The sequence below is a fragment of the Apium graveolens genome, chromosome 4 (genome assembly GCF_009905375.1).
Source record: "Apium graveolens cultivar Ventura chromosome 4, ASM990537v1, whole genome shotgun sequence".
Classification (NCBI taxonomy): domain Eukaryota; kingdom Viridiplantae; phylum Streptophyta; class Magnoliopsida; order Apiales; family Apiaceae; genus Apium; species Apium graveolens.
Genome location: NC_133650.1, coordinates 300567571 through 300580704, shown reverse-complemented (window position 1 = coordinate 300580704; position 13134 = coordinate 300567571). Strand labels below are relative to the sequence as shown.

At 30.5% G+C, this 13134-nt stretch overlaps 1 protein-coding gene across 1 annotated transcript; it reads left to right on the top strand.

The window, feature by feature from the left end:
- Window positions 1-6693: 6693 nt before the first annotated feature.
- LOC141721389 (protein HEAT INTOLERANT 4-like) lies at window positions 6694-12253 on the top strand. Its single transcript, XM_074524309.1, has 14 exons — window positions 6694-7065; window positions 7511-7549; window positions 7638-7691; window positions 7794-7857; window positions 8003-8061; window positions 8838-8962; window positions 9094-9153; window positions 9753-9811; window positions 10660-10739; window positions 11002-11040; window positions 11218-11280; window positions 11370-11417; window positions 11500-11628; window positions 11905-12253. The coding sequence occupies exons 1-14, from the start codon at window positions 6889-6891 to the stop codon at window positions 11950-11952; spliced, it is 1044 nt and encodes a 347-aa protein (XP_074380410.1). The 5' UTR covers window positions 6694-6888; the 3' UTR covers window positions 11953-12253.
- Window positions 12254-13134: the final 881 nt, after the last annotated feature.

The following is a 13134-nucleotide window of genomic DNA, read 5'->3' as shown; positions in this document are numbered from 1 at the left end:
AGAAAATAGAATCTCAAATAATAACTGAACCAAATAGTTCGAGAGAAACAATAATAACAAAAGGTGTAAAATTAAGATTAAAAATTTTAGACTTAGAATATAATATAAGTCTAGGAGTGATAGAAAATGACGTTAGTTATCAACTATTATTAGGAATGGATTTCTTAAATGAAATAAAATATAATATAACGAATGAAGGAATAGAAATAAATGATCAGAATAAATTAAGATTTATAGACAGAATATAAACCCTGAAAAAGAGATAAACGAGAAGAAAGATGAAATAGAAACTATTAATAAGATAATAAAAGAAACATTAATTATGTCTCAAGAAAAATAACTACAATACTTAAAAGAACAAGAAAAACTAGAGGAAGAAGTAAAAGAATTAGAGAAAATAAAAGGTAAGAAAAGAAAAACATGGATAATTGGAGAATGGAGAAAACGAGTTTATAAATATGAATAATACTGAAAACCAAATAAAAGATATTTGGAACGAAATATTTATAAAAGAAAGTTTAAACGCTATATTAAAAAAGATGGAAGAAAATCAAGAAATTAATAGAAAAATAATTAAGGAAGAAATAACAGCGTTATGGAATATGTCAGAAATCTTAATCTTTAAACAAATATTAGATAAGTTAACCATTATACAAAATAGTTTAGAACAAAATAAAGAAAAGAAAATAATTAAAGACGAAACAGAAGAACCAGAAATAGTACCTATAACAGTAATAGGAAGAACTAAAGAGCCTATATTAATGGATATAAGCAAATCGAAACCGAAAATGACTATAGGGGTTAAAAGAGCAATAAATGGTTTAGCAGAACTTCATAAATCAGGAAAATTCTAGAAAAATGTCTATAATAGAACATAGTGCTATAACATTTCTTAAAAACATGGAAAATAGTTAATGGAAAAAGAAAGACAAAAATATGAACCTATAAAACAAGAAATAAGAAAAGATTAATTCGAAGAATTAAGAAAATAAAATGCTAAATTAAAAACTAAAACCAATATAGAATGGTTAAATAAATATAAATTATATAAAAAAAATATAAAACCCAAAAGAAAGAATTAAAAGAAACAAAGTTAGAAGTAATAAATGTATTAAAAGAAATAGATAATTTAAAAAATGAGATTAATCAATTAAAGATAGAATTACAAGGAAAGGAAATTATTAAGTCTGACGATAGTGATCCAGAAACGAATAAAGAACAAGGTGAGAGTAGTAATACAAGTGAATCAGATAGTAATCTAGGAGAAGAATGATTAAATTACTTAGAAGAATCAGATAATGAGGAAAAGGAAATAATAATAAAAGAAAATAAAGAAATATTAGAAGCCCTTGGAAGAATCGTAAATGCAATTATAACAAATGAAGAAAAAAGCGATGAAAGTGATATAGAAGAAAGAGAAATTTCGCATAAACAAACAAATTATGAAATCGAATCAGATAATATAATGGATGAAGATGCATACCCAGAAGAAGAAATAGAAGATTATATAATAACTAAAAATAATATTAAAATGCCAGGAAATATACCTATAGGACAACAAAATGAAGTACAAGATTTCATAGGATCAATAAACCAAGGAATAAATATAAATGGATATTTTCTAGATTTAGATAATGTCTACGACGATCAAGAAATAAGTAGAAGAATAAAAGATGGGAATTTAGGGATGTATATAGCTTTAATGAATTCAAAAAATATAGAAGATCTGGATTATGTTTTTGAACTAATATAAAAAACAATTGTAGGAAAAGCAACATTTTGGTTAGAAAATATTATTTATGAATTAAAAGGACAAGTAAGAACGTATGCTAGAAGCTGGAAAGATACGTTAAACGCATTTGATATATTATTAAAAAGAGAATTTCTAGGAGAAAGATGGTTTGTAGCTCAAGAAAATATAATAGTAGAAAGAAAATTAGAGATAACAATGTATCTAAATAATATGAAATGTTGTAGGATTAGTAAATTACCAGAATATACTATAAGTTTTACTAAATTCTTTTATGAAGCTAAGTTTTTACCTAATGAAAGTTTAGTATATCAACAACTGTATTATGATCATTTACCTTCACCTTATAATACCGAAATAACTAAAGAATATAATAATCTAGAATCTAAGGAAAATACATTAGGAGAAAGAATTAGATTATTAAGAGCATATTTAACTCGAAAATGTGAGGAATATAGAATTCAACAGAGAATTAAAAAGGATAAAAAACAAGGATTAAGAGAAATCTGTAATTTCACAGAGAAAAATTAATATTTGGATGTGATAATAAAAATTATAAAACTAGAAAGAAATATAGGAAATATAGAAAAACAGATTATAATAATTAAAATGAATATTATAAAAAACAAAATAAAACCTATAGACCTTATAAACCATTTAATCGAAGATTTAAAAGAAGAAAATTTAAAAAATATAGAAATACTCCTGAAAATAGAAAGAGATTTAGATATAAGAGAAAGTTTAGAAAAAGAAATAAAACAAAAATAGCAGATTGTAAATGTTGGAATTGTAATGAAAAAAGAAATTATGCAAATAAGTGTCCTAAATTACAACAAAAAGGAGTAAAATACATAGATACTACCGAATTAATAATGAAATTAGAATAAATAAGAGAAGATAATAATAACTGGTATGATGAAGAATTATTCTATATAAGTGAAACAGAACCAGAAGAAATAAATTATATAAATGAAAATGATAGTAATGATGAAAGTTTAACTACTGAATAGAATAAAATGGTAGCTATATATATTGAAGCACAGGTAGAATATAAACCTACTAAATATATAAAACAAAATATATTTATAGATAGCGGAGCAAATATTTGTTTAGCTAAAGAAGAAGTATTTACTCAACACAAATGGAAACATACTAAAAATAGAATAATAGTAACATGATTCAATAACCATAAAAAAAGATAGATATAATAGCAGAAAATGTAAGATTTATATTAGGAAAAACAAGGTTTAGGTTACCTATAATATACCAAGAAAATAATATGAAACAACAAATGTTACTAGGAAATAACTTTTTAGATTCTTTTAAAACTCAAATAATAAAACAAGATAGGATAAGTTTGTTAATACCTTGCGAAAAATGGATAGTATTAAAAAGAATGGTACCTGTAAAATCAATAGAAATAAGTAATATTAAAGCAGAAAGAAAAACTAATTTAGAACTATTAAAACAAAAATATTTAAAAGCCTTAGAAATAAATTTTGGAGAACATCCAATGAAGCTATGGGAAAAAGAAAAAATACACGCCGAAATAAAACTGATAAATCCTAATGATATAATTAGAAACAGACCAATAAGATATAGTCCAACAGATCAAAATGAGTTGGAAGTTCAAATAAAAGAACTATTAAACTTAGGACTAATACAAGAAAGTAAAAGTCCGCATAGTAGCCCAACGTTTTTAGTAAGAAATCATAATGAAGTAAAAAGAGGAAAAGCTAGAATGGTAATAGATTATCGAGAACTAAATAAAAAGACTATATTTGATGGATATTTTTTACCATATAAAAGAAATTTAATAAACCAAACAAGTAATAAAAAATGGTTTAGTAAATTTGATTGTAAAAGCGGATACTGGCAAATAAAATTAACAAAGAAATCTAGATGTTTAACAGCATTTAGCGTTCCACAATGACATTATGAATGGATAGTACTACCATTTGGATTAAGAACAGCCCCACAAATATTCCAAAGAAGAATGGATAAAATATTTAGAGAAATGAATGATTTTATTCTAGTATATATAGATGATATATTAATATTTAGTGACAATTTAATAGATCATTCAAAACATCTAGATATATTTATTCAGACTATTAGAAATCATGGAATCCTATTATCAGAAAAGTGATCAGAAATATTTAAACACAAAATAGAATATTTAGGATATATTATAGATTCTGAAGGAATTCAGTTACAAGAACATATATCAACAAAAATAAAGAATTTTAAAGAAACTTTAGAAAATAAAAAAGAAGTACAACAATTCTTAGGAATAGTAAATTACGCTTCAGATTATATAAAAGACTTACCAAAATTAAGAAAACCTTTACAAGACTTAATAAAGAAAAATAAAACTTTTGAGTGGAAAGAAGATCATACAAATGCAATAAGAGTACTAAAAATAAAGGTAGAAAATTTACCTAAACTACGATTACCCAAAGATACTGATCAATTAGAATTATTTACAGATGCTAGTGATATAGGATGGGGAGCAGTATTAGTAGCTTTTGAAAAAGATGATATTGATAAAGAAAACCCTTTAATATGTGGATATGCAGCTGGAACTTGGAAACCCAATGAAAAGAATTATCATATTAATGAAAAGAAATTATTAGCGGTAAAATTATGAATTAAAAGATTTCATTATCATTTACTACCTGCAAAATTTGTTGTAAGAACAGATAACACTCAAGTAAGATCATTTATATTCAATAAAATTGACCCTTTACCAGAATTAAATAAGAGAAGAAATTGGCAAGCATTCTTTACTTGTTATGATTTTATTATTAAAAATATATCAGGTATCAAAAATATTCTTGCAGAAATATCCAAACCAGAACAACCAAAACCTCAAGTTTCTATATCAGACAGAATTAAATATCCGAAAGAGTATATAGAAGCCTTTGAAAAGATAACAAAATTTTATGACTACAAGTCCAATAATACCATCCTCAGAACTGGAAAGTTTAGTAAATATCCAAGGTATATCTGCAAAGAAGACGCTGATCCTAAAATGGTAGAAAGCTTATTAATGTTGGGATTTATTGATAAAATCATGGTTGATGAAACGTTAAGAAGTATATCAAAACTTCCACCACTAATAGTTGAAAGCGTTAGTGCAATGATGCAATCATACGGACCAGGAGGAATATATGGAGTGCAGGTATTCGATGCTTGTACCGACTTTATAGGAAAACCAATAATAATATGTCAGATATTCAAGTATGGAAGGAATACCACTATAGAAGGCGATAATACTAGTCTCAAGTCCCCTATGCCATGCACAATAGAAGGATTTCAAGAATGGATGTCAAATAAAAGAGCAATTGGATTATCAGTTCTAAAATCCAAACTTCAAGATCTTATAAAAGGAAGGAAGGCATGCGTATTAGGAACAAGCACGAAGGGAGACGTAGAAGAAATACTAACATTATATTATAATAATGATGTTTTGAAAACAGATACAAGTGATTTAGCAGGTATGCATAACAGGATAACAGGTGGAAGTTACAATCATGCACCAAAAACCAAGGAGTTTTTCAAGGATATTATTACAGGACAAAGAAAGAAGATTGTAGTAGTTTTAAAACCCTTAGTAAAGGAAGAAGCATGTTCTAATCCTTTCGAGTAAGATTGTAATAACTCCTGTTATTTCAACATGTAATATTATAGTAATCTTATGGCCCAAACGAAGTTTGGTGACCATAACATATTAGAAAATGTTTTTACGGCCCAATGAAAATTGGTGACTGTAATATATGATTCTACGGCCCAATGAAAATTAGTGACTGTAATATATGATTCTACGGCCCAATGAAAATTGGTGACTGTAATATATGATTCTACAGCCCAATAAAAATTGGTGACTGTTATAAAACTAGCCAAAAAATTATGGAATCCTAGACAAAGACAAAAGAAAGCTGATATCAAAAGGAGTGGACGAAATAAAAAGAGAAAGCAGAAAGAAAAAGAAGACGGAAGAAAAAGTGGCAAACGTTGAAAAAGAAGGCAGAAGAAGACAGAAGAAAAAGTGGCAAACGTTGAAAAAGAAGGCAGAAGAAAAGAAAAAGAAGACAGAAGACAAAAGAAGACAGAAAAAAAGAAAAAGAAGACAAAAGAAAATGTGGCAAACGTCGAAAAAAAGGGCAAACGTTGAAAAAGAAGGTAGAAGAAAAGAAAAAGAAGGGATGAAAAGAAAGAAAAAGGAATATTATGTCGGGAAAGCATATGATGTAAGAGAAATCTTTCCCTCTATAAAAGAGGAGAATTATAACAAAAAGATCATCAATATTTTTATGAGTTTAAAAAATCCATCACTTGCTTAAGTTGTTTCCTCTCTGAGTTTTCTTATACAAATTTATTTTCTATATACATTAATGGCAAGCTAAAAACCTCACCTCTGCAATCTATAACAAGATAATATACAATTTATATATATATATATATTTAAGCTGAAATTCATATAGATCAAGTACCTAATAAACATCTACTATTATAATAATTATAAAGATGAAGAAACAAGGAACAGTAGATAGTCCGTTGTGACGCCAGGAGTTGCAGAGCCCAAGATGACGGGGAAGTCGAAATAGGGCATAACATTCACCAGGGACTCCGGTGAGCTATTCTTGATTCATCAACTTTATAATCGTTTAAATGATTTGATTATTTGGTATGCGATTAATATGATAGGATACTTAAATATATATAAATAACTGTTATGTGTAAATTGTTATGGATCGTAAAGAAATTATAAAATCATGTTTTATGATTGATATATCTGTATACATTCCCTCTTTAGACCTTCCCTCTTTAGGGTTATGAGATATAGAAAACGATCACCAATCAATCTGTCTTCGTTGAAAAATGTGCTTCTTTGCTTACTGGTAATTGGTAAACCACTAAATTCAAAAATTTCAGGTGAATATTTAAAAAAGAGAAAGGGTTTTAAAATTGACCCAAATTGTGTGTCCTGGCGCCCATGTAAAAATGTCCTAATCCCATTCAATTAAATTCTCTGTTCTCTTAAGCCCTACCCCTCTTCTCCCATTCCAATCCGATCTCAATAATATTTCGAAAAGCTCACTTTGATTACACTACATTTTAATACTACTTGAAAAATGAAGAAGAATGGTACAAAGAGAAAGGCGATTGAGAAACAACAACCACAAGAAGAAGAAGAAGAAGAAGAAGAAGAAGCAGCCAAGAAAGTTGTGACTAAACCTAAAGCAGCTAAGCCAGTTCGCGTTCCCAAGCCTGTTGTTCAGCCCGATTATTTCCCCGATAAGCGCAATTTGGTATTCTCCCATCCCTCAACTTTTACATTTCATGTTGTATTTGCCTGCAATTTATTCGCATTATTGTGTAATTCTGCAATTGAGCTGTATTGTATTGTTGTATGATAAGTTGGTTATGGACTTGTTTACGTTTATGACCAAGTCGGAATTTTCTCGAGCATTGTTAGGAATATACAACCCTCAAATGCTTCCTATTCCCCCAATTTGTGTGTGGACTACTGACACTGTGTTTCTTAGAACGAAAGCTAGACATATTTGGGGCTATTATATCCTTTGGCTTTTGTTTGTTTTGCGATGGTTTTGTGAGACAATGTGTTTAATCTTCTTTCCTGCATATCCTGCGCCGAGTAAATATCACATTATTTACTAGATTTTTTATTTTTAATAATGAAACAAATTTTGCGTCATTTTTTTTTCTAATTGTCAACTGTACAATGTTTTGTAGGAGGACTTGTGGCAACAAGTTTTCCCTGTTGGAACTGAGGTTTGTCTTTCCATTTCAACTGTTCATGTTATTGACGGTGTTGCTATAAATGTTTATTTACCGGATTTTACATCCTCTTATTTATCAGTGGGATCAACTGGACCTTGTTTATCAGTACAAGTGGAATTTTTCAAATCTTGAGGTGAGTTGTATGTCACTTGTAACCTAACATTATTGGAACCTTTTCTAGCCCTTTTCCTTACTAGCAAGATTCTAAGAATGTTTTCTTTTTGACTGTGTCCAGAGTGCATTCGAACAAGGTGGAGAATTATACGGGAAAAAAGTCTACCTCTTTGGATGTACAGAACGTGAGTTAGTAATACATGTATTACATTTTCGTGGCATGTAGAACACGTTACACCCCACGCTTCAGTCAGGGTGGACCTGGATTGCTTCACTTTCCTACCTACCGACGTAAGTAGAAATTTAGCTAGTTTTCTCTTGTTGTTGCAGCTCAATTGGTCTTTCTAAATGGTCAAGGAAAAGTGACAGTCATACCTGTAGTGGTTGCTGTAAGTTACCTATCTTTTGCTTGTTTTTAATCAATTTTTCCCAGGATCATATGATACTTGTATAACACAATTCTGGGATAGGAAATTATAGTTATTCTGTTTGATTTCTTTCATGTTTTGCTCAATTTTTTGGTGAGAAAAGAAGAAGAAAATAAATGAACATAAAACTTGCAAGATAAGTGTAGATTTACAACACTTACTCAAAAACTAAATGTTTGGGAACCAATGTAGATTAGTTGTGCCGATGTTAAAGTGTAATTCATTTTTAAACCAACTACATTATGGGACTGGGATTCTGCCAACAGCGATACCGCTCTCACTTAGGTTTCACTGGATTTACAACAGTTGTCTCCAGTCTGCCGCACAAACATAAATATCTTTCTCTAGATTATGTAGAATAAGAACTTCTTTACTGTAGCTAATGCCTCTGAACAAATTATTTAAAAATTTATTTGCTGCAGCAGACATATTTCCTCTTTTGTCACACTGGCATGTTTCAAAACCAGTGTTTTCCTCTATTGTCACTGTCACTTATCCTGTTATCAAACTCGAATTGTATATCACTACCTATCATCAAATTCATTTTTCGATAATATATTATATTGTTGAGTGTAGCACTGATTCTTTTCTCTTTTTTCTTTTAACTAAGAAATCTTTAACATTCAGTCACCCACCTTTTCATCTCAAGCTTCAGGCCTTTAGGATTTTTGAGTAAATAGTGTTAGTTGGTTTTCATTAATCCATAATCCCCGGTTGCTTTTTTTGTTATCCTACAGGTTGAATCACCGTTTCCTCCTTCTGATAAGATAGGTGTCAACTCGGTACAGAGGGAGGTTGAAGAAATTTTGCCAATGAAGCAAATGAAAATGGATTGGGTTCCATACATACCATTGGAAAATAGGTCTTGAACACTGTACCGTTATTACTTTGTACTTCTGTACATGTTATATCGATCATTCTTTCACTATACTTCTGTGGTTAATGGTTACCTCCTTTTCTGCTCTTATTGTTTAATAAAAACCTTTCACGCAGAGACTCCCGAGTCGAACGACTGAAGTCCCAAATATTCATTTTGAGCTGTACACAGAGAAGGTATTATTCCTTTTAAGTTCTGCTGTGAGTGTCTTACTAATTTGTGGAGTTAAACTTGGCTAGTTTCGGTGATAATTTTAAATAGCTTTTATAGTCAGATAAAAAGCAGATAGCCAGACCAAAGAGAAGCATATCTCCATTTTTCTGCCTCTGATTTCTGAACAGATATATTAGGAGTGTACAGTCCTATAAGTTTTGTATGTATACTACTGTTCCCATTTAAAAATCTGACTGATTGATACACTGATGAACAAGGAAAATAAACCTTATCTTTAGCCAATTTTCTTCTACTCGTTGTGTGTTTGAGTTGATTTTTGCTAGTGTTTAGCCACATAAAAGAATGACAGTTTTGTTTTGTGCATCTAAGAACTTGAGATATTACAGTTTAGCATGTTTTAACTTTCTTTGTTCAGGTTTTGTTTCGGGGTCTGCCTAAGAATTTTATCTAAACTACGTATTCATATTGAAATGTTGTTTTTTTATCATTAATGATCTTCTCCCCTTAGTTTGTATTAGTGATCAATTTTTATATACCTTTTGATTACTAATGAAATTTGCTTTTGTGATTTATTGTTAATCACTTTGCACTGGATACGCAGGGCTGGCTTAAAGCAGATGAAGTTAGATCGTTTGAAGAAATTTGAGTACTGCTTACCGTGTAAGTCCATTTATACGTTCCAGTGTTAAGATTCAAGAACAGAGTCATTGAAAGTTCATTATAAGTCCTATTGTTTTCTGATACAGAGTCGCTGAACTGTGATAATAGTATTTCGCATCAACTTTGTGATGCTACAATATCATTATTTCTTTGCAGACTTACTGAACTCGATTGTATTAAATGTACCTGAACTTCAAGGTGCAGGTGGATTGATTTTCTGCACAAGTTTACTATGGTTCAAGATCAGTATTTAGGCTATGTTAATTGAGTGATTTGGAGCCTTTTGTTGATACAAAATCACTATTATTTCATAGCATCTGGAAGTTGCTGCTAAGTAATGATATTATGATTTTGAGCGGAAAGTGTTTTCCCAGTTACAGTTACTAATCATTATTTTGGAAATATTTAATCCTGAAACTTTCTATAACATTAATTTGGTACCATCAAGTCCTTGTTTAAAGAGTAAGAGTGTAGTTCCTTTTAAAAATAAAAATACTAAGGTTGTTTAGTTTTTATAGATCTCAAATTAGTAAGAGTCAAGACATATACTGCGATAAAATCTTCATTATTCCGTGAAGTTTCGTTTAAGAATATGTAAGTATTGATTAAAGTGAGGTGAATGGTAACTTGGTGATAATAAGTAGAGGCAACTGGGACATTACCGTGTTCCTTGTTTGTAGCTACTTTTCTCTTTTCCCCATTACTTTGCTAACTACAAACCCTATACTTGTTATCTATTTTCAATTTCTCATATCACTATAGTCTAGGTGTCTCTTTATCCTAAATCAATATTTTGGTCTCCTTTTGTAAAACGCAACTTCCGAAAACATTGTTTTCTTTATGTGCAGATTTCTATCAGCCATTCAAGGAAGATGAGCTTGATCAGAGTACCATTGTATCAATCATATTTCCTGCAGAACCAAAGCCGGTACCTTTTCTTTTCCTTTGTGAAATGCTTCAATTCAACCTTTAGAAAAATTGCATATCCTCGAAACAGTGTACACATGCACACTAGGTTTTTAAGTAAATTTTATTTGATTGATAATAGTAATATCTATCTCAAAGATAATCAAGCATATATTCCATATTTCTAGTTAGAAATCCTCGACATGTATCTTAATGGGCGTAATATTAGGCTGTTCATTGGCATTGCTTAAATTACAACTATCTGACTTCTCCATTTCCTTTAGGTTTTCACCGAGTTTGATTGGGAATTTGATGAAGTTGAGGTGGGTAAATACATTTGTTTCTTTTTCTTATTTATTTTGCCATGCAGCTTAAATGTGAAGGCTAATTGTTGAGTTGTCACTCATGCATGAGCCATGTTCAAAAGATCTGTTCGTAAAAGATGGGATTTTTGTTCCTTGAAATTCTAGTATATATTACACTACAATTTAATTCTCCAGGAATTTACTGATAAACTTATTGAAGAGGAAGAGTTATCTACTGATCAGAAGGAGGCCTTCAAGGTAAGCCTGTTTGATAAAAATATAACCAGCCTTTTTCCTCAAGACGTGACAAGTAGCCCTTGATTTAAATTATTTGCTTGCTTTCCTAGAATTTTCTTAAGGAGAAGGTACGAGAAGCGAGAAAGGCAAACCGAGAGGTACAAATTATATTTTTCATGTTAATTTTGTCATTTTTGCTTTACTATTGTGATCACTGTTGTGGAATATTTGTTGTCTTAGGCAAGGGAAGCCCGGAAAAAAGCTATAGAAGAAATGAGCGAGGAGACAAAGGCCGCTTTTGAGAATATGAAGTTTTACAAATTCTACCCTGTGCCTTCACCTGACACTCCTGATGTATCCGATGTAAAAGTAAGATGCTAATCACCATTTCAATATTTTACATGAACCAATCGCCCTAATTTGCAGTGTTGATATTTGCTAATAGAATATTTTGTATTAAATGCTTCCACATTGTTACTGGTCCCTGTTTTAATAGTTACTGATAGGTGTTTGCTTAGATTTTGTACCCAAGCGGCTACATAATGCAAAATTATCTTTTGTGTTAGGAGTAGTAATTTACACGAGTAAGTGAGGCAGGAGCTTGTGATATTGACAATCTTTAATTTACTATGTTTGATCTTGCAGTCTCCATTCATAAACAGATATTACGGCAAGGCCCACAAAGTTCTGTGACTCACAGCCGAGGATAAACGTTCCTCTGCTCAGGGACATTCTCAATTTTACTTGTTAGAAACAAAATACAGAGTTGCTGACTATGCTTGCACCGAGATTTCTACCAGTTACTAAGTTCTGGTCTTGACCAAAAAACTAAACAGCAGGCTTCACAGCTATTTCTGAAACATGTAAAACTAGGTGAAGTAGGATCCCTAGGCAGGAGGAGAGCAATATGCTTTGTCCTCTAGACAAATTGGATGTATAAACAACAAACTTTGAGTTTATTATATTTAAAGATGCTCAATAGGCTTTTGTAGTTCTTATAATCTCATATGCACTCATGAATCAGGATACCCAAAATTTGCATTAAATTTTTTTGTTAACCGGATTCTGTAACATATTCCTTCAAATTCTTCAACACCGCTGGTGCAGTCATTACCTGATTTGAATAATTGTTCGAATATTAGACACGCTTCTGTTTCTGAAACTTGGTTGCGTTACGGGGAAGCCTTCTTCCGTCAAGCCTTGTCCTATATAGTACATGGAGGTGCGGATTTTTTCATTTTCCTGCTAAATAACTATTATAATACAATGTAAGGGAAGTGTCAATTTTATATATAATAAAACTGTTCTAAAGTGATATCCTTTGGAGCGGAAAATATTACTCTCTATTCCTCTGTCCCAACCCTTTATCCCAACCGTTTCTTTACATTTTCTTTTTTGGATGTCCAAAAATAGTCAATGTGTCCAACCACTTCCCCACTTTTCATCCCTTTTCACACTACTTTTACTCCATTATCTCCCTTTTATACATTAAAAATCAATGGGTTCCAACACTTCATCCACTTTTCTTTCACTTTTTCACTACTTTATACATATTTTTATAGAGCATCTCCAATTATTGGAGGTTGCTAATAAAGTTGCCATGACAAATCATTACATATATTATTTTTTAATTGTCTCTCACATTCATGTCACTCTTGGCAACATTTATTAAAATTTTGCTACAATAGTTAAGCAACTTTAACCCCTTGCTCCCGAGTTTTAAAAGGGAACGAAAGCAAGTGAAAGGTAAATAAATTAGTTTCACTTCCTTCATAATCATGCTCCCGAGTTTTTAAAAGGAGCGAAAACAAGTATTTATAAATGTAAATTTAACAATCTTTCACTCCAAAAATGGGATGAAAGTACTTTACCTCC

Bases quoted from the DNA above. Each gene is read 5' to 3' on its own strand.
- LOC141721389 (XM_074524309.1), top strand. From the start codon at position 6,889: ATGAAGAAGAATGGTACAAAGAGAAAGGCGATTGAGAAACAACAACCA. The intron at 7,066-7,510 runs GTATTCTCCCAT...AATGTTTTGTAG, and splicing joins TCCCCGATAAGCGCAATTTG to GAGGACTTGTGGCAACAAGT. The intron at 9,154-9,752 runs GTATTATTCCTT...CTGGATACGCAG, and splicing joins TTGAGCTGTACACAGAGAAG to GGCTGGCTTAAAGCAGATGA.